Source organism: Pseudonaja textilis, chromosome 2 (assembly GCF_049901715.1).
Source record: "Pseudonaja textilis isolate UNSWEBS1 chromosome 2, rPseTex1.2, whole genome shotgun sequence".
NCBI lineage: Eukaryota > Metazoa > Chordata > Lepidosauria > Squamata > Elapidae > Pseudonaja > Pseudonaja textilis.
This window is the reverse complement of record NC_141991.1, coordinates 14,212,235-14,234,221: the sequence shown is the minus strand read 5'-3', so window position 1 is coordinate 14,234,221 and position 21,987 is coordinate 14,212,235. Positions and strand designations below refer to the sequence as shown.

At 39.1% G+C, this 21,987-nt stretch overlaps 1 protein-coding gene across 9 annotated transcripts in view; it reads left to right on the top strand.

The window, feature by feature from the left end:
• The window catches only part of LOC113450089 (E3 ubiquitin-protein ligase TRIM39-like), a 58,206-nt gene that overhangs the window by 1,312 nt on the left and 34,907 nt on the right, over positions 1–21,987 (top strand). For 2 of the 9 annotated variants that reach the window (XM_087928526.1, XM_087928527.1), the window contains exons 1-4: positions 4,659–5,396; positions 6,671–6,766; positions 7,322–7,552; positions 14,629–14,651. In XM_087928526.1, coding sequence (XP_087784652.1) covers positions 4,998–5,396; positions 6,671–6,766; positions 7,322–7,552; positions 14,629–14,651 — 749 coding nt within the window. In that variant the 5' untranslated portion in view covers positions 4,659–4,997. Of the gene's footprint in view, positions 1–4,657; positions 5,397–6,670; positions 6,767–7,321; positions 7,553–14,628; positions 14,652–17,507; positions 17,627–18,584; positions 18,618–18,952; positions 19,658–21,987 lie in introns of those variants that run through there. The other 7 variants (XM_087928525.1, XM_087928524.1, XM_087928522.1 and 4 more) reach the window with 6 other exon arrangements.

Below are 21,987 nucleotides of genomic sequence, written 5' to 3'. Positions count from 1 at the left end.
TTTGATTGCTTATTATTAAACTATCACTAAGTATTGTACCTTATATGATTCTTGTTGAATGTATTTTATTTTTTCTTATGTACACAGAGAGCATATGCACCACAGAAACATTCCTTGTGTGTCCGTCCAATCACACTTGGCCAATAAAGAATTCTATTCTATCCTATTCCTATTCCTATTCTATTCACTCTGGTTGTAAATTTATGGATACCAGGGCTCTTATGACAATAAAACAATAAATGTAATTTTAACTGCTGTAAGTTTTCATTTGTACTTTTGATGGTGCTTAAATTGTGCCCTTGTGGGTGGGGAGGGAGTGCATTTTGAATTGCTTTTGTTACTTTGTACTGAGAGCCATCTCTTTTTGCATGGATGTTTAACAGTAGGAATAATCCAATCTGATGATAATGCCTTGAAAATAAAATAAGCTTTCTCACAGGCCCACTTAGAAATTACTGAATGGGTTGTAGAAGTAAAAAAAAAAAAACCTACCTCGCTGAGTTGAGTTTGAATCCTGGTGATATCCATTTAAAATCTCTTTTATTGATATCTACAGGTCCAAGAATGCTAGTCAAATATTTGTGTGGGCTAAATGGAAACAAAGAGGAGGAGATAAAAATAAACCACCAGGCTAAATTCAAACACAGTTTTGAATGGTGACCATAACTGAACAGAATTTAATTCCTTTTATGTAGATTGTGATGAATTGATCTGCTAATTTAAAAAAAATCATCCTAATTTCAGCTTGGACATTTAGTTGGGAAAAGAATCATTCATTCAGAGTGTCAATGAGTATAAAAAATGATGCTACAGCCAGTTATAGAGAAATGGGTTCAGTTATTTCACTAGCTAATACAGGCTTTAAAAAATTAGGTGATGAAATTTGCTATATTGTATTTCCCTTTAATACACTAGATGATAAAATGTGAAACGTTCCCAGATTGAAGGTTTCCCTGAAACAGAAATATGGAATATTAAAAACAGATTTAGATGTGAATGTTCTTAAATTAGGTCTCTAAAGTATAACCCAAAGATGTTTAGTAGTAGTAGTACAGTAACCACAATCATCTTAGTGCTGCTTTCCTTCCTTCCTTCCTTCCTTCCGAACCCTCCCCTCCCCAAAAAGGAAATATTTTGGGGAATATTAATAGAGGCAGAATATTATATTTCCCCAATGGAGAAACGGAGAAGCATATTCTTGGAGGCAGAAAGCAGCCCCCAATCTTTCTTAATAGCCCACAACAGATGCTGGGACTTATCAAGATAATGAGCTTATTTAAAGAGAAAGCCAACTATCTAGATGGCTCCATTCATAAGCAAAGCCAATGCTGCCGGCAGAAGTCCATTCAAGAAACCCCTTACAGCAATTTCGACAGCTAACAAAATCAGAGTGATAGGATTAAAGAAAACAGCCCCTCACCCAAAATCTAACACAGGACAGCCATAAGAATAATAAGAATCACCCAACACCCTTTCAGAATACAAATCCCATATTGCACAAATCCCAAATTTCAAAGTTACAGATACTATAAAGATCCACCCACTAATTCAGCCATTTGGTCAGCTGTCCCAGAACGTCATGCTGTTTGTGATTCTTCATCAATAAATGGACCCGCTTTCCAATCAGCCACCATGTTATTTCCAGCATCTTCCTACCAGCCTGGAATTGATCCAGAAAGATTTTTCTTCCAACCTTTCCTTCCTTCCTTCCTGCCTTCCTTCCTTCCTTCCTTCCTTCCTTCCTTCCTTCCTTCCTTCCTTCCTTCCTTCCTTCCACAGAAAAACCTTCACCTGGTGCCAAAATAATGCCACTGTGGGTGCCAATTGAGGGACTCTGGGGAGGGCATTGTATAAAAGAGGGGCCACCACCCAAAAGGCAAAATAAAGTGGGGGGCTTGGGGCTGTCTATGTCCCCTCGGAGACCCTCTTCTGATTAAAGAAGCCCCTCAAAAACCCCTTGAAGAAAGGGCGAAGGTGTATGAGATGTTCTCCACCCACCAGATTTCCCTCCTCCCCTCCGGTCCTAAGTTGGCCTGAGACTACGAAGGACTCTTTCTATCCATCTTTTGCCTTCAGGCACCTCGAACTGGAAGATTTCTATTCACCAAATGATCTTATTGCACATTTTGTATGTTCCATATTCTACACCTACAAGAGAGCCTTCTGCGTCTCCCTTGTACGGACTGACCCGGGCTGCCTCTTCTCCATGACTTTTGGCCAGTTTGAGAGCTTTTCCTGATCCATTTCCTGATTGGCTGGCTGGGAAGGGGGCAGTCGAGGCAGTTCTTCCTCTGCCGGATATTCCTATTAAAAGTGACCGAAAAAAGTTTAATTTCTCCCCCTTGTTCCCCTTTATCTCTGAGACACCCCATCCGTTGCAGCGTAAGATTTGGGCTTTTATCAAGGGCTTCTTACTGTCTCTCTCATTCCAAGTTTGCTCTCTCTGGTCCCATAACATGTTTCCTTCTTCCTAGTTATTTAAAAGCATTTCCCCCTTTAATAAGCTGGTTGGATCAAGAATAATTGATCGGGAATCCGTCCCATGGATGTTTCTTTCTCCCCCGGATTTTTCAAACTTTTCCTTTAACGGGGAGGGGAGGGGAACGGTGGCCCTTTTATAATTTGCAGAGTTCAACTTCCAATATTTCTGAGTCCCCTGGTTCACGAAATCTGGGAGTTGAAGACAATCAATCAATCAGTCTAGAGCTGGAAGGGGCCTTGGAGGTCTTCTAGTCTAGCCCCCTGCTCAAACGGGAGACCCCACTTGAAATCCAGAAGTTATATAAAGGTCATGCCTTTATATGACTTGTTTATATGACTTTATATGACTGATCATGCCCAGCATTTCCTAGCCGAACCACAGATAACTACAGTGATCTAATACATATCGATTTTACAGAAGACAATGTTGAAAAAGCACTACGCAATCTAAAACCATCCCTATCTATTGGACCGGATGGAATATGTGCCTATTTCTTAAAAAAGTTATCCACTGCCATAGCCAAACCTCTAAGCATAATCTTTGAAAAATCTTTCAGGACCAGTTCCTTGCCTAACCTACGGTCACAAGCCACAGTCATCCCCATCTTCAAAAAGGGAGACCCTTGCCTAGTTGAAAATTACAGACCAATCTCCTTATGCTGCGTCACCTGTAAAGTCATGGAATCAATTATTAACCAATCCATCATCCTCCACTTAGAGACAAACAACCTACTCTCCAATAAACAATTTGGTTTCAGAAAAAAACTATCCTGTAATCTGCAACTCTTACACTGCAAAAACATATGGACTACACAACTTGATCAGGGCAAAACAATAGATGCAATCTACATAGACTTCTGTAAAGCCTTTGATTCAGTGGTACATGACAAACTACTACTAAAAATAAAATCCTATGGTATCTCTGGACAACTGCATAACTGGATAGAAGCATTCCTGTCAAACAGACAACAAATGGTCAAAATTGGGAGTGTCCTATCAAATTCTGTACCTGTCAATAGTGGTGGTGCCCCCAAGGCAGTGTTCTAGGACCAACTCTCTTCATACTCTACATAAATGACCTCTGTGATCATATTAAGAGCAACTGCGTTCTTTTTGCTGATGATGTAAAGCTGTTCAATACCACAGACAATACTGCTACCCTTCAAAAAGATCTTGACTGTGTATCAGAATGGTCAAACAAATGGCAACTTCAAATCTCAACAAATAAATGCTCTGTCTTACATATTGGCAAAAAAAATCCGAAAATAAAATACAAGCTGAATAGTCAAGTTCTTGTTGATGATCCAAGCTCTGTAAAGGACCTTGGAATACTCACCTCTAATGATCTAAGTGCTAGTGCCCACTGCAACTACATAGCCAAAAAGGCATTAAGAGTTGTTAACCTAATCTTACATAGCTTTTTCTCTGGTAATATCACACTACTAACTAGAGCATACAAAACATTTGCTAGACCAATACTCGAATACAGCTCATCAGTCTGGAACCCACATTACGTATCTGATATTAGCACAATTGAGAAAGTCCAGAAATATTTCACAAGAAGAGTTCTCCACTCCTCTACTCGTTGTAGAATACCTTATGCCACCAGACTTGAAATTCTAGAACTAGAAAACCTTGAATTACGCCGTCTTCGGTCTGATTTAAGCATGGTATATAAAATCATACATTGCAATGTCCTACCTGTCAATGAATACTTCAGCTTCAACCATAACAACACAAGAGCACACAACAGATACAAACTCAAGGTTAACCGCACCAAGCTTGATTGCAGGAAATACGACTTCAGCAACAGAGTGGTCAATGTCTGGAATACTCTACCCGACTCTGTAGTTTCTTCCCCAAACCCCAAAAACTTTAACCTTAGACTGTCTACTATTGACCTCACCCCTTTCCTAAGAGGTCTGTAGGGGGCGTGCATAAGCGCACCAATGTGCCTACCGTCCCTGTCCTATTGTTTCTTTTATTTTTCTTTTATTTTTCTTATATGTACTCATTTCATGTATTCATAATTATGTATACACTTTTACTTATCTCGTAAACAATTGACAAATACATAAATAAATAAATAAAATAAAGGGGCCACACTTCCCCACCTCTCCTTTTGCAGAATGTTTGGGTCAATAATTGATGGGGTGGGACATCTCTCCAGTTTTTAAAAAGTTTTTTTTTTCTCTTTAACAGGATGCTGGGGTCAATTGTAATAGATCAGGATTCGTCTGAAGGATTTGCTTCTCTCTAGTTTTTAAAACAATTTTCCCTTTAACGAGCTGGTTGGGCCAATAATAATGGATCGGGGTCCGTCCCGCGAATTTTTCCTCCTCTCCAATTTGTTCTTTTTAAAATACTGCAGTTCTTCTTTAAGAAGCCAGCGAAGACGACCGCAAGAGCAACAACCATTCACTTCGGTTTCCCGCCTGGGCGGAGTCCAAAGGGCGTCACCTGATTCGGAGGAAAAGAAACGAAACTAAACTTTCTCTTCCCTTTTGGAGGCGGCGATGGCGTCCGGAGCCTCCTTGCAGGATTTGCTGGAAGAAGCCACCTGCTCCATTTGCCTGGACCTTTTCCAGGACCCCGTGCTCATCCCGGAGTGCGGCCACAACTTCTGCCGGGGCTGCCTGACTCGCAGTTCGGAGGCTTCTTGTCCCGAGTGCAGACAGACCTTCGCGCCCCGCAGCGTCCTCCCCAACCGGCAGCTGGCGCGGGTGGCTGAAGTGGCCAGGGGATGCAGCCGTCATCCGGGCGAGGAAGGGGGGAGCTTCTGCCCGAAGCACCGGGAGCCCCTCAAGCTCTTTTGTAAGGACCACGAGACCCTCATCTGCTTGGTCTGCGACCGATCCAAAGAGCACGAGGGCCACCCGGTGATCCCTGCGGAGGAGGCTTTCCGGGAATACCAGGTAGGAATCAGCCAGGAGGAATCGTTGCGGAGGGGCATCCAGATCCTCGGCTTTCCTGGCAATCCTTAGATCACTTTACTTGCTTCCTGTGTTGTCCGCAAAATGGGTTTAGCCTTGAGCAGATCCCAATCAGAACCAGACAGGAGGTTCAAAGAACTTTAATTGAACTACTTCAGCAAAAGGATCTCAGCAGCTAAAAAAAGCCGAGACCCCTAACCATCTACAAATACAAATTTTACACATTTAAGATGAAGGAAGTTAACAAGGAAAAAGTCACTCATTGGTTCCCTGACATGAGTTTCTTTTCTCCTCCTCCTTCATAAATTGCATATTTTATACTAATAAGCTTTCTTATCAAAAGGGGTGTGTATTTTATTATTATAGTAAGTTACCAAAGTGTATGTCTATGTGCCTTAGCTAGCATCCTTCTAACTGGAGTCCTTCTAACTACCTTGTTATTTTCTTGTTGCTAGGCAGCAGTGTCCCCCCCCCCCCCATTCGTTCCTGCTCTTATTAGACTCCTCTGCAGCTTTCTGCCTGGGCCATTCCTTTAACAAACTTCCCTGATTCCAGCCTGAGAGCTTCGCCTCCTGCTTCATCCTCTCATACTCCTATTTGTTGAAGACAGATTTACCATATTCCTTGACTTAGAACCATTCAATTTCTGACTGTTCAAAGTTGCAACACCATTGAAAAAAGTGACTTACAACTGTTTTCACACTTATGACCATTGTAGCCTCTCTGTGGTCACTGATCCAAATTGGGGTGATTGGCAAATGGCAAGTATTAATGATGGTTGCAGTGTCCCTGTCTTGCTTAGCAAAGGAAATTGCCTGTAGGGAGAAATAGGCTCCCTTTCTACCAGCTCCCTTTCCACATTTGCTCTTGAGCCAAATTGTCATGGAGTCCTCCAAAATCTTGAGTGCAGACCCTGAAAAACACTCCTGCTGGGTCAGCCCAAACTTTCATTTCTCAGTGATGCTTCTGGGATGACTGCAAACAGGAGACTCAGGCAGCTCCATTTAATGTCATTGCAGGAAGTCTTTGGACTTAGAACCATTCGTTTAGTGATGATTCGAAGTTACAACGGCAATGGAAAAAGTGTCATAAGGTTTTTCACCCTTGTGATCATTGCAAGCATTCTGTGGTCACATGATCAAAATTCAGACGTTTGGCAACTGCCATGTATTTATGAGGATTGCATCTATCATCTAACTGGGTCTTCCCTCCAATGTAATACTTTACGGAACTCAGAAGTTGTATTTTCTCTTCAGATCAAGGTGGAGGATTATCTGAAGGCTCAGAAGGAACAGAAAGAAAAAATAGCAACTTACAAAAGAGACACAGAGCAAACAGTGCAGGAGATGCTTGTAAGTATTGATCCAATGCTGAGGAGCTTCTGAGCTAATAGGAAGGAGAACCCCATCCGCCATCTTGGATAATAGGCAGCCTGTTTGCAAGTACAAGTTCTGACTTAAGGGAAATTCAAGCTAAAGACAGTATTAGGACACAGAACTTGTTCTTAACCTGGGGACTGAGATGTCACCATTGCCTGAATGAGTCACAGTTGAGTTAACTGCAGCTATCCCATGAGCCCTCTTTTCTAGAAGGGGTTTGGCTGGCATAATAAATGCAAACTGTATTTCATCTTATTGAAAAAAATCGTGAACTCAAACATTTTTCTGTCTCCTTTTTTGGAATCCCTGATTGCCAAGAAAATTTTCATGAGAGATCATTTAAACCGAAATCGTTTTCTTTTTAGAAACCTTCCCCTCTGCCCTTTTTTATATCAAAAGGGTTATTTTTCTCCTTAGGAAAGTCTCCCACCTCAGTTCTGGAAGGGAATCCGTTTAATTATTATAGCAGTTAAAATAAAAATAATTAAGTAAAATAATTAAAATAAAAGAATGCCTTTCTTGTTCCAGGATCTCATTGAAAAAGTCAAAAAAAATATAGTGGCTGAATTCAGAGAACTACAACTCTGGTTGGAAGGACAGGAGAAGCTTCTGCTGGCTAGAATGGAAGAGACGGAGAAGGATATTATGGCAAGAAAGGAGAAGGGTTTGGCCAAGCACATGGAGGAAGTGCGCTCTCTTGACCACCTCATCCAGGAGATAGAAGAGAAGCTTCAGCAGCCAGCCAGCCAACTCTTACAGGTCAGGACAGGAAGTGGAGATCATAGAATCCTTGGGCTGGAAGGGACCTTGGAGGTCTGCTAGTCCAATCCTCTGCCCAAGGCAGGAGTCCTTATTCCATCCTGAAAAAGTGGTTGTCCAAACTGTTATTGAAAGCCTCCAGTGATGAATAACCCAGAACTCAGGGAGGCTTGCTTCTTGTTATTCCCTCAGGTGCTATGGAGAGTAAATCCATGCCCTTTTCCCTATGAGAGCCGTTCAAGTATTGGAAGATGGCTGTCGTGTCTCCCCTAAGCCTTCCCTTGGTTAGGCTAAGCATACCAAATTCATTGAACTGTTTGGCCTCCAGAGCCCTTATCATCTTTATTGCTCCACTCTGCATACTTTAGCTCCTCCACAGAATACTCTTTTTGACTCTATCCTTTTTTCCCATAAATTTGATCAAAAATATAATAGTGAAAAGTACAAAGGAAAATAAAAAAATAAGTGAAATGGAGAAGGAAAAGAATGGGATAGAAGTGTAGGATAAAGGGAAAGGAAACATCTTTTTTTCTGCACAGTAAAATGCAAAATAAAATTACAGCCTCAACTTTTTATTTTTGCATGTCTAGTCATTACTGGTTGGTTTACCAATTTTTTGTGGCTCCATTTCGTGGACTCAGTTACAATTACATCATATCTCATATTGTTAATCAGAAATTATATACCTTAGTATCACTTAAACAATCATTTGACCATGATTTTATTCATTCATGCTTTACGAGATAACTATAGTTTACTTACTTTATTTTATAACAAATCATATAGTCATACCAAATCTATCTTAATAACATTTTATGAATATAATATCAAAAAAGAAAAGAAATAAATCTTTATGTATTTGTTATTTTCTAAAATTCTAAATATTCTATTGTATTTTATTATCTAACCATTAGTAGAAAAGGTCCCAAATTTTATAGAATTGTTTATCCTCTTGTTCTCTAATTTCAAATGTCAATCTACTCATTTCAGCACATTCCAATATTTTCTTAATAATTTCTTCCTGCAATGGTATTTTCTCATTTTTCCAGTTTTTAGCAAATACAATCCTAGCCGCTGTTAATACTTTTACAATCAGGTATTTCAACTCTTTACTATATATTTCAGGTAAGATTCCCAATTAAAAAAATCTCTGGTTTCAAGTCTATATGCTTATTTGTCATTTTTTCCAGCCACGTGTGGATTTTAGTCCAATATTTTTTAGCATCCGGACATGTCTACCACATATGGTAATATGAGCCAGGTGTCTGATGACATTTCCAGCATTTTTCGGATTTATTCTTGAACATTCTTACTATTCTTGTGGGGGAAAGTGCCACCTGTAAAACATCTTATACAAATTTTCTTTATATGCTGTTGACATTGTCATTTTATAATTTTGAGACCACAATTTTTGCCATTTCTCTAGATCAATCCCATATCCAAAATTCTTCCCCCAAGCAATCATCATTTCTTTAACTTGTTCTTCTAATTTAATTTCTAATCAATATCCATACAATTTTTTAATCACCTTTTCATCAGCACCTGTCAAAATCTTATCTAAATCAGTCAGTTTATCATAGAAACCTTCTGTTTTAGAATCTTCATCATACCTTGATTGTATTTCCACATATGAAAACCAATTCATCTTTATACCTTGTTCCTCTAATTTTTGCATTGATTTAAGTTCACCCTTTTCATTCAATATTTCACCATATCTAACTGTTCCTTTTTATATATTATAGGATAAGAGAATGCTTCAATAGTTGATAACCAAACTGGAATTTTCAAATAACATTGTCTTTTGATCTTCTCCCAATTTAGCCACAGAGATTCCTGTATGTGATGTCTTCTAAAATAACCCTGTGTCTTAGTTCCCTTATACCATAGAAAGGCATGCCAACCCAACAGCAAATCATGTCCTTCTAGTGTCAACAATCTAGTCTTTCTTAACGTTATCCAATCCTTAACCCACATCAAATTTGCAGCTTGATAGTACAACTCCCAATTAGGCAAGCCAAATCCTCCTCCAGTTCTAGCATCTTGTAAAAGTTTTAACTTTATTCTCGCTTTCTTGCCCTGCCATATATACTTCAACACAATTTTATTTAAATCCTCAAAATAGTCTTTTCCAAGCCTAATTGGTATTCTTTGAAACAATATAAGAGTCTGGGTAGGATATTCATCTTGATTGTTGAAATTCTCCCTATTAATGACAATTGTGGATTTTCCCATTTCCTCAAATCTAAAGCTATCTGCTGTTTAAGTTTAATGTAATTGTTCTCTTTTATTGTACTACATCTTGGTGTCAAGTATATCCCCAAATACTTAACCTTATTCGTGACTTGAATTTTCAATAAGTTTGCCAGTTCTTCTCTCCGTCTTAGTAGCATATTCTTTGTCAAGATCTTTCTTTTATCTTTGTTTATTTTCAGACCAGCCACCACACCGTATGTCTCTATCTTTTCCAGTCATTTTGGAGCTGTCTCTAGGGGGTCTTCCAGAATAAAGGCCAAATCATCCTCAAAGGCTTGTAATTTAAATTCTTCCTTTTTGATTTTCATTCCTTTTATGCTTTTATCATCTCTAATCTTTCTATTCAATACTTCCAAAGTTAATACAAATAGCAAAGGCAACAGTGGGCATCCTTGTCTTGTACCTTTTCTTATATTAATAGAGTCTGTAAATTCTCCCTCTATCGTAACCTTTGCTGTTTGCTTATAGTATATGGCTTCTATTGCTTGGATAAATTTTCTGGCAAAGCCCATCTGTTCCAATAATAGTATCATGAATCTCCAATTCACATTATCAAATGCCTTTTGAGCATCTAAAAATATCAAAGCCGTTTGCTTTTCGGGGTGTGCCTCATAGTATTCCAAAGTGTCCAGAATTACTCTCATATTGTCTTTGATTTGTCTCTTTGGCAGAAATCCATTTTGATCTGGATGAACAAAGTTATTTAAGTATTTTTTAAGTCTTCCTGCCAAAATTGAAGCAAAGATTTTATAGTCCGCATTTAGTAAAGAGATAGGTCTATAGTTCTTAATTTGCAGTGGATCAGCCTCTTCTTTTGGAATAAGTGTAATGTAAGCTTCTGACCATGTTTGAGGTATCATCTTCTTTGACATAGCTTCATTCATGACTTCTAGCAATAGAATGCTCAACGACTCTTGTAATGTTTCGTAAAATTCTGCCGGAATTCTGGTGCTTTCCCATTATTTTGCTTCTTAAGTGCTTCAGTTAATTCCGTCATTGTTATACTACTTTCTAACATTTTTTCAGTCTCTTTAGGTATCTTAGGTAGATTAGCATTCTGTAAATACTGTTTAACTTTTTCCTCCTCGATATTCTCCTGCTTGTATAGTTGTCCATAGAAATCTCGAATAATTTCCTTTTTCTCTTTATTGCCATAACAAACTTGGCCTTGGTCATCTATTAACTGTAATATTTTTCTTGATTCTTTCTCTTTTTTCAATTTGTATGCTAACCATCTACCTGGTCTATTTGCATCTTCAAAGTAATTCTGTTTAGCACTTCTAATTTTCTGTGCTAACTCTTCTTTCTCTATTTGACCCATTTTATGTTTAATTATATCCAATTTTAGTTTAATGTCCTTTTTCTGTGGCATTTTTTGTAATTCTTTTTCAAGTCTTTTATGCTCATCTTCTAAAACTTTGATGGTTTGCCTTTTCTTCATGTTCTTTTTCCTTATATAGTCAATTATTAAGCCTCTAGCGTATGCCTTCATTGTATCCCAAAGATTCTGAATTGAAGTATCTTCTTTTTTATTCTCTCTAAAGAAAAAAGCCAATTCTTTCTCCATCCAATGTATAAGGTCTTTTTCCTTTAGATTGGTATTGTTTAGCGTCCATCTCGATCTTCTTTTTTGTCCTTTCCATTTAATTGTCATTGGATTGTGGTCTGCCCAAGTACTTGATTCAATATTTGTTTCTTGAATGTTAGATATTAGTTCTGTTGAGATCCAAATCATATCTAGTTTGGACCATGATAAATGTCTATTTGAATAAGAAAGTATATTGTTTAGTTTTAGCATTCCTTTCTCTCCATATATCTTTTAAATTTAATTCATCTATCATTTTGAAGAAAGATTTGGGGAGAGTCTTTCTGTTTTGCTTTGTTGTCATTGCTGCATAGTCCAGTTTATTGTCTACAATTCCATTGAAATCTCCCATCATAACTATATTAATATAGTCCAGCCCAATTATTTTCATGTGTAATTTTTTGTAAAATTCTTCTTGTTTATCATTCGGAGCATATATTGCAATCAGGAGTGTTTTCGTATTGTTATCCACTATTTCCACCATTAGTACTCTTCCGTCTACATCAGTATGAATCAATTTTGCTGGGATAGTCTCTTTAATGTATAAAACCACTCCTCTTTTCTTACATTGAGTCAAGGAAGTAAATATTTTCCCTAATTTTGGCTGTATCAACAGTTGTTCATGTTGTTTTTTAATATGTACTTCTTGTAAACAAATGATATCAAATTTTAATTTCTCTAATTTGTGAAAGGTTTTTCTTCTTTTAACAGCTGAGTTAAGTCCATTTATATTCATTGAAATCAAGTTTTTCTCTTCCATGATTATATTTTGTAGTTAGATTTAGCAGCTCTCCTAGATCTTAGTTCATGTTGTTCTTTAATCTCCACCTGTCCACCTACTGCGCCTTCTTCTTTTTCGATCCCCATTTGGTGCTCTTGGGATTCAATTGGTGGGATCTCTTTTTCTGCCTCTGCCTCTCTCCTTCCAAAAAATTCAGCATAAAATAGTTCTGCTTTCTCAACTGAATCAATTCTTTGTCTCTGTTCTTGCCATGTAAGCATTTGTCCTTCTGGAATCAGCCATCTGTAATTCACCTCCTCCTTCACCATCATTTGTTGAATGTTTTCAATTTTTTCATCAGTCTTCTCTGTCCTTTGTTCAATATTCTCTATTCTCTTTTCAATAGTATCTGATTTTGTTTTAAGATCTCGGGTTCCTTGCATAATCATCTGTAAAGTCACTTGTTCTTTATCTTGCTTTAATGTTGTCTGGATTAAGCGTTGTCCTCCGAGTGGTGGGGAGGCAGAAGCAGGAGTTGAGACGCAAGGAGGTATAGGTTTCTTACTCATCTTCAAATTCTTTTAATCCTTAGTCCAATTAATAAAGTAGCCAGTTATAATCCAAGTAAAAACGAGAGATAAAAATAGTAAGAAATAAAAAGCCCAATAATAGTAAAAAAGAAGAAAAAAAAGAAAAATTCTTCAGGTTCTTCAGAACCTTAATCCAATTATGAGATAGTCAATTGTAATCCAAGGTAAAAAATAAAAGTAAGAAGAAGAGAAAAAGAAAACCCAATAATAATTAAAAAAGGAATAAGTAAAAAGTTTCTTCAGGTTCTTCACACCTTAATCCAATTGAAAGTTCTCAAAAATAAGGAAAAACCATAAAAGTAACCCAAAAATATAGATGGAAGAAGCAGAAATCCCAATAAAAAAAGAAAAAGAGAAATTCTGAGGCCTTCCCTTTAAAAGAAAAAGTAAGCGTAGAAATATTGCAAAAATAAAAGTTAACAATAGAACTGGTAAGGAGGGATAAAAAAAAATTGAAGGAAACACACTGCACTTTGTTTAATTATCCAAGGCTCTTGTTATGACTTCTCCACAAGCTTCAGAGCCAAACTTCAAGTATTCAGTTGTTGATAGGAGTCCAGAAGAACACCTGTAATAACACTCTTCCGTGCTCTTCCCTCTATCTTATCAAGTTGCAATGTCCTTGAGAGAGAGTTTTTCACAATTCTCTCAACTTCAAATGGAATATTTTCAAGCCTCTAGTTGGCAATGTTACAAAGTTTCTTTGTTCTCACTTCCCCACTCCTTTCCCAGGAACAACGCAATAGGAATTTTAAAAAAAAGAAAGAGTATCTGTGTGTATATATATATATATATATATATACACATACTCTTTCTTTTTTAAATATATATATATAAGTTTTCGCGGGTACTTACATGTATGGCATTCAGCTTTTTTGGGGTATTTTCCCACGTCATTGTAATTGTGCTTTTAAAGTAGCAACGTTTCGGCAGAATCTCATCTGCCATCATCAGGCTTCTGTATAGTGTTCATCTGTGAGACTCACTGATGATGGCAGATGAGATTCTGCCGAAACGTTGCTACAACTTTAAAAGCACAACTACAATGACGTGGGAAAATACCCGAACAAAGCTGAATGCCATATATATATATATACATATACATATATATATAAAATATACTAAAGGAAGCCTCTAATCTAAAAAAATTAAAAAGTCAAAAAGGAGAAGAAAATAGGTAAATATGTATGAGAAAAGCCAGTCCAGTTAACAATTGCTAAGTCACGTTAGAAATCTAATAACAGAAAAAAAAAAAATCCAAGCCTCGCTTTGACATTTCCCTTTAAAAACCGCCGCTGATTCAGTTTTGCCAAAACTCTTACAGATTTCTTCTTATTCTTAGGGTGTCCTTTCAAATCTCAAAATATTGTACAAAAAAAAGTTCTCGCTGAGCCGATACACTTTCTCTTTCAATCTCTTCCGTTCCGGAGCTGTCCCAACTTCAGCAGCTTAATGGCTGCCTCTCCGCCGCCGGCAAGAAGGGCTTCTCCTGGATCAACCAGGGACTTTGCAGTGTCCCTGGGATCCACAGGATGTGCCCTTCACTGTCACCGTCTCTACGGGACGGTTTAGGTCCATTTGGACCGACCAGGGATGAAGATATCGGCTGCAGTCTCAGAGCCCCGAGATTACAGCCGTATCGTCGCGACGTCAGCTCCGCCCTGACGTTGCTACAACTTTAAAAGCACAACTATAATGACGTGGGAAAATACCCGAACAAACCTGAATGCCATATATATAACCGGGTTATAATTTTTATTAGGCAAAAAAGTACAAACAATACCGCTAAAAAGTTGGACAGCTGGAGAAACAAGAGCAAAGGGAGTTTTTTCATTAAAAAAATGGAAGTACTTTATATGTCTGTTAGTGTGTGCAATTTTCAGCCTAGCAGAGGCTCCTTTCAATGCTTCGTCTCTTTGTTTTTTAGGACATTGGAAGCATCTTGAAGAAGTAAGTGAATCCACCCTTTTCTTTACAGTCTCAGAGATTTGCAGATCCTCCAGCAGTTTTCCTATTTTGGAAAGTTCTGGTTGTATTTAGCAGTATTTTAATGTAAAGAGAATGTACTGTACTTCAGGGCTTTTTAGACATTTCCTCAGATAACTTCAACACAATATAATTAGAAATGTTTGATATGATCAAGTATTATGATTGGTTTCACAGATGTTTAGATTGAATTTGGCATTTTTATCCACCTACTGAGTCCTTCCCAAGAAGAGACAGATGTTTGATGGTTTTAAAGGTATCATTGTAGGATGTAAGCTGTTCCAAGTAATGCAACTATCTTAAATACATGCCGGTTGGCAAGCACCGAATTGGGGTTACAGGGACACTGTGACAGATGTTAACTGCGATTTTATTGCATTACCTTTAAGCTTAAGTTTAAGTTTATTGTCAGTGAACCCCGTACAATGAAATTAAATGCCATTTTCAGTGTACATCATACATCAGAAAAGTATAAATAATAATAATAAAAGAAATAGAAATAGAACAACTATGGCAAAGGCAAGCCAGGGTGGTCCCAAAAGAACCGGAGCACCACTTGAACACCATTGGCATTGACAAATTTGCCATCAGTCAATTGCAGAAGGCAGCTTTACTTGGAACAGCTTCGATCCTGCGGCGATATCTGTAGCACCATCAAACATCCAGATTTGCCCATCCCAGGTCATTGGTAAGGACTCGATAGGTAGAGAAAAATGCCAAACCCAGTCCGAACATCTGGCTGACTATGCAATAATAATAACAAAAAAAAACCCAGACTTCCTTCACATTCTACACAATTGAATAGAAAACCCTTGGTGCTGCATTAGTATTGCATTATACAGTAGAATTCAACATAGTTACTGCTTTGGCATAGAAGCTGATTTTCAGCCTATTTGTCCTTGTTTTTATTATCCTGTACTGTCTGCCAGATGGCAATAGTTCAAAAAAAAAAAAAGGGTTGCCCAGGATGAGATGAATCTTTGACCATATTTTGAACTTTCTTAAGGCAGTGGGAGCTATAAAGCTCTTCCAAAGAGGGGAGAGGTCAACCAATGATCCTCTGGGCAATGATGTTAATTCTCTGGAGCACTTTCCTATCTGCCACTGTGTAATTAGCAAACCATACACAGGTCCAGTAAGTTAAGATACTCTCTATAGTACAGCGGTAGAAGGTCACCAGGAATTTTTCATTCAGTTATTGTTTCCAGAGAAGTCTCGGGTAGAATAATCTCTGGGCCTTTTTGACCAGTACTGCAGTGTGAGCGCCCCAGGTCAGGTCCTCTTTTATGGTAACAGCCAGAAACTTAAAACTGGCCACTTGCTCCACTTGGTCTCCAATGATAACCAAGGCCTGGATGTCTGATATATTCCTTCTGTAGTCCACTATAAGCTCCTTGGTCTTATTGGTGTTAAGGACCAAATTACTATCTCCACACCATGAAAGCAACCGGTCCACCTCATCTTGATAGGCAGACACATTTCCGCCCCCCGCCCCCCCGGAGATTAGTCCCAGCACGGTTGTATTATCTGCAAATTTAATATTAGTGGCGTGAATAGGAATGCAGTCATGTACGTAAAGAGTGTAGAGTAAAGGACTCAACACACAACCCTGTGGTGTACCAGTATTAAGAATAAGGGCCGAGGAGGTGTGATTACCTAATCTGACCCCCTGAGAGCAGCCAGACAGGAAATCCATAATCCAAAGGTAGATTGAATGAAAAAGCCCAAGGTCCTTAAGTTTAGACACTAGTCTATGTGGAAGAATTGTGTTAAATGCAGAACTAAAATCCATCAAGATGCCTTTGAATGTTAAATCTATTGTCTAATTACCTATGTCACCCCTATTAGTCATCGGTCATTTGGTAAGATACGATCCATTGTTTTGGCCAAGAGATCCACAAGAATTTTCAAGAGTAGGGAGCCCAAAACTGAAACTTAGTGGCCTCTACTAGATCTCTTGTTGAACTTGATGAAGGTGGATGAATGCAGTTCTGGATCGGGATCCACTGGGTCACCATGGTGCCCATATTTGAACAGCTGGCCAGAGAAATGGGTGAAGCCTGGGAAACGGGGGCCCTTGTCAGCCCACAGGAGTGCTGACCTACCACCAGCTGACGAGGTACTTAGGAGCCAAGGACGGGGCCACACAAGAAAAAGGCATTCTGTGAATTAATAGGTGGCCATCAACACCCCACTTAACCAGTGAAAGCCACACACAACCAGGGACCACATAAACACAACGTGTAGAACAGCCCAGGGCACACATTCTGGTGACGGAGAGAGGAGTTCCCTGAGGATGGGCTCCAGCCTGAGTCCAAAAGCTCAGAAGAAAAAAACTTCTGGTAACCAACCCAGACCGGATCCTATAGCTATCCAATCCTCAAGCACCGCCTGATGCTTTAGGAAGCTGCTTCTATTGGCAGGTTGATAACGGTTACAGGAACTGGGCATGGCTAGTCCAGGGAAGAGAAGGGCCAGGGAAGACACGATAGCAGTGTTCCAGTATGTGAGGGGCGGCCACAGAGAGGAAGGGGTCAAGCTGTTTCCCAAAGCACCTGTAGGCCAGACAAGGAGTAATGGATGGGAACTGATCAAAGAGAGGTTCAACCTAGAAATAAGGAGAAATTTTCTGACTGAGGAGAATGAACCAATGAAACAGCTTTGCCTTCAGATGTTATGGGGGCTTCATCACGAGAAGCTTTCAAGAAGAGGCTGGACTGCCATCTGTCAGAAACGGTGTCGGGTCTCCTGCTTGGGCAGTTGGGGGGGTTGGACTAGATGACCTTCCAACTCTGTTATTCTGTTCTTTTGTCTTGCCAGATTCCAGGATAAGGAAACATATGAGAATCCGGTGGATTTACTTCTAGAGCCGAAGTGGACAATCTGGGATTGCAGTGATGTAATTCCGCTTCTGAAAAATGCCATGAAAAAATGGAGAGGTAAAAAAGTAGCCGCTGGGGTTTTCCTGGACGAAATTTTGAGCATCCAAGAGAGATTCTGGATCACTGTCAGGGGGATCAAAGAGGGATCAATTTCAGGATGAGTGGAAGAGAGACCCTCCTTTCTCTGGGGAAAGGCCTTGTGTCTTGGCACCAGGGGGGGAAGAGGAGCTTTCTGGTTGCTCCCATTACAGATTTGCTAAAAAGGGGAACCATTTGCTACTGATAGTTGACCATTTACAAGCAATTCTTAACTTACAACAGTTCGCTTAGTGACTGTTCACAGTTAGAAATGGCGCTGAAAAAGTGAATTATGACCATTTTTCACAGTTATGACCATTGTGAGCAACCTGACATTTCTTGATGGTTTCATTCTTATTTCAACTTGGCCAGCATCAACATCCCCCCACCCCCCGTTTTGGCTGACAGGGGGCTATCAAAACTAAAAACAAAACAAAATCATTTGAACATGCAAGAAGGGGCAGGAAAGGAGAAAGGGAAAGAGGAAAGAGAAGGAAAAAGAAGAAAAGATGGGAAGAGAGCAAGGAAGGAAAAATAAAGAAAGGGGGGAAGGAAGATGTTAGAATGAAGAGGGGAGGAAAAAGAAAAGGAAGGAAGGAAGGAAGGAGAGTATAATGAGAGAGGGAGAGTCTGAGGGAAGTCCTGCCTTACCCCTTGGTCACCACAGGAGCCCCCCCACACAAGTCTCATGTCGCTCCCACCAAGCCACACCCACCCCAGCCCTCTGAGGTCAAACAAAACCCTTATGCAGCCCTCAATGAAATGGAGTTTGGCACCCCTGATATATAGCCACCAACGACATTTTAGCTTGTAGCTTTCCTTCTTCCTTATTTCCTGATTTGAGTCCAAGGAAAGCAAACCGGGGTATCTGAGGGAGGCCCTTCTGTTGCTCCAGTTCCAGTGATGAGGTGCTGAATCCCCCTCTTTTCTTCCCCAGATACTCTGGAAAGTGGACTTCAACTACAGGAAGGTAAATATGAATTATAGGAATTGCAACTGCTTGCTATTTTAAGCTGTGATGCCAGTAACCTTAAGAGAAACATAGATTAACAAAAAAGAAAAATATACGATTAAACACCTTTATATACCTTAGATACCAGGAAACTTTAATGATTGTATGATTTGTGAACTATTCCTTTCCATTAATATTTGGAGGTTATGCAGCAGAGACAAATTCCTTGTGTGACTGATACACACTTGGCCAAATAAAGCTGTTCTGTTCTGTTCTGTTCTTTTCACACACCAGGCCTGCAACTGAAGCTCCTGTTCTTTTCCTTCCTTCCTTCCTCCCCTTCCCCCTTACAGTGCATGTAACTCTGAATCCAGACACAGCTCATCCTGACTGCCTTAAGATCTCCGAAGATCGAAAAAGTGTCACAGGAGTTAAGGAATTGTTCTATAAACGTTCTGTCCTTGGTTGTGAGATGTTCTCATCAGGGCGACATTTCTGGGATGTTATTGTAGGCGGTACAAGAGGATGGAATGTAGGGGTTACCAGCAAGCCAGTGAACTTTAAAAATGTTTATGAGGAGACCAGGCAGTGGCAGATTGTGGGATGGGGTGTGCAGTACATGGCCCTCTCTCCGTCAAAACACGTTGACCTGGTCCTGTCTGAGAGGCCCACGAGAATTCGCATCTCTCTCAACTGCGAAGGGGGACAAGTGAGCTTCTTTGATGCCAGGACCGCAGCTCTGCTCCATACATTCTCAGACGCTTCCTTGGTTGGAGAGACCCTCCTGCCCTATTTCTGTTTGCATCAAGGCAGCTGCGTGACATTCCCCTAACAGGTTAGGTGGCCTTGTAAATTGAAGGAGTGGATCAATCAATTGATCTAGAGAGAAATAACCTGACCATCATTTAAATGTCTCTGAATTAAAAAAAACAATGAGGTGTCTTAGAAACTTTATAGGCTTTAGCATCATGTCTTCAGGTGTATGAATATTAAAAAATACCTTATCTTACAGCTAAACCCATAAATCGTTGTTTTAGATGTCCATCATAACTCTCTCATTTATGTATCAGGCTTGTTTGTTTAATGTTTAGTTGCCATCAATGATTGTGGAAGTTCCCATTAACTCAGTGTATTCTGTAATTTTTCCCTCTTTTTTTCTTTCCTCCCCTTTATTTTTCTGTTTCCTTTTAAATATGCATATAATTGTCATCATCCCAACAAACCCTAGCAGGGCTTCGGCAGCTATTAGACTCAATATAAGCTTTACAGCCTCACAGGGTGTTTTTTTTACAAATCCTACTGCTACTTCTGTCTTTTTATACTTCACTCACTCAGTTATCTACAACAATCGGATTATTGATTATGAGACTGATCTAATTTTATAGGTGCTTCATGGATTTTAATTCCTCCCTTTGCAATTTTACATACAGAAATTTATTTTTTCCTTATGTTATTCTGCCAATATGAGATTTTATTTCTATTTTAGAGTGATGTTATTAGTTTTATGATGTGTGAAAAAAATATCAGTGGATTGTTCAGTGTAACAACTGAAGACGGACAAGCTGCTGTTGCCAAAGGAGCAAGTGAGGAATCCAAACATACCTAATACAGGCGGTCCTCGGCCTACAACCACAATTGAGCCCCCAATTTCTGTTGCTGAATGAGACAGTTGTTAAGTGAGCTTTGTTCCATTTTATGACCTTTCTTGCCCCTGTTGTTCAGTGAATCACTGCAGTTAAGTTAGTCACATGGTTGCTAAGTGAATCTGGCTTCCCCATTGACTGCTTGTCAGGAGGTCACAAAAGGGGATCACCTGACTCGGGGACACGGCAACCATCATAAATAGGAACCAATGGGCAAACATTGGAACGTTGATCATGTAATTAGGGGGATGCTGCCATGGCCATAAGTAAAGGGGACTGCTGGGGGCTCACGGGGGCTTGGGAGGGCCCCTTGCTAAGATTCTGCAGAGAACCCTCAAATCCCGTTCCTGGCTGGCCCCGCCCCTCCCAGGAGTCCCCGTGCAGCCTGTTTTGGATGCCAGGTAAGTGCAGGCTGTGCACGGAGGCTCCGGGAGGCTTAAAAATGGGCCTCCCGGAAGTTCGGGAAGGCTAGAAATGGGCCTATTTCCAGCTTCCAGGGAGCCTCCAGGCCCAGGGAGCACAAACACCCCCAGCAACTGTGGTGCAGGAGGCTGACTAGGCCACACCCACCATGGCCACACCCACCCAGCAACCTGGCAGAGCGGTGGTCGACAACTGGTGGGCCCGGAGAAATAAAATATATTTTTAAAAAATGATTCTGCAAAAGTACGTAAGACTGTATTGTAGATATTAGTATTTGAAATCGAGTTAGAAAACTGAAATATTATATGAGTTAATAATGCATTAAAGGGAATGTATAAAATTGCTTAAGATTTAACAATAGAGTTTAACTTCCTATGGAATATTGTTTTTACTATATTATAAACTTAATTCTCTTTTTTTGTTTTATTATTCTAAAATGTAGTACTTAGAATGTACTAATCAGAATCAGTATGGAAAGTATGTATTATTTTAAGTGTTAAATTTAGGGGAAAGATAAAAAGTTGTCATACTTCAACCAGTGATTACAAGAGAAATATTGTATTAGAAAGAAAAGATAAATAGATAACTGAAAGAGAACGGACAAAAGATGCAAGTATAATTATTTAAACTGAGATGAAATAAATAAAATAGAATTAAGAGAGTGAATAGAAGAGAGAAAATATATAGAAAATATAGAACGTTAAATAAGATATGAAATAGTATATTAAGTGAGCATGAATTTGATTTACGTCTGTACAAAAAGATGTAACCCGGGGTAAGCCGCTTTCCAAAAAGAAGTTTTATGTATTTATGTTTTGTGTTTGGTTTGTCTATGTTTGAATTAATAAAATGTTAGAAGAATGTTGGAAGAGAATAACAAAATTGTAAATAAGACAGATGGATACAATCAATATATACAATCTAAGGCAAAAGAAATATAATTGAATAGAAGGAAAGGGAGAAATAAAGAGAAGTAGGGAAAAGATACGAAGTTGAAAAGATAAGATAAATATACATATTAAATTGTGCTTGTATGGAAATCTGATAATTTGGAATTATCCTGTCTTTAAATAAGATGTTTTATTTGTTTTTCAGAAAAGATGTCTTATGTTATTATATTCTACGTTTTGTTTGTGTATTGTTTTTAAAAATTAATAAAATTTGTCTTAAAAAAAAAAGAATCTCAAAGGGAGAATTACAGCCAGGGACCAGCTAAGGCAGGTCAACAAAGTCAAGATGGCAGCCAGACCCGCCTTCCACCCATATGTAAATAAGGGGCGGGGCTTCCATCCCTTAGGCCTTTGTTGACTTCCCTTAGGGTT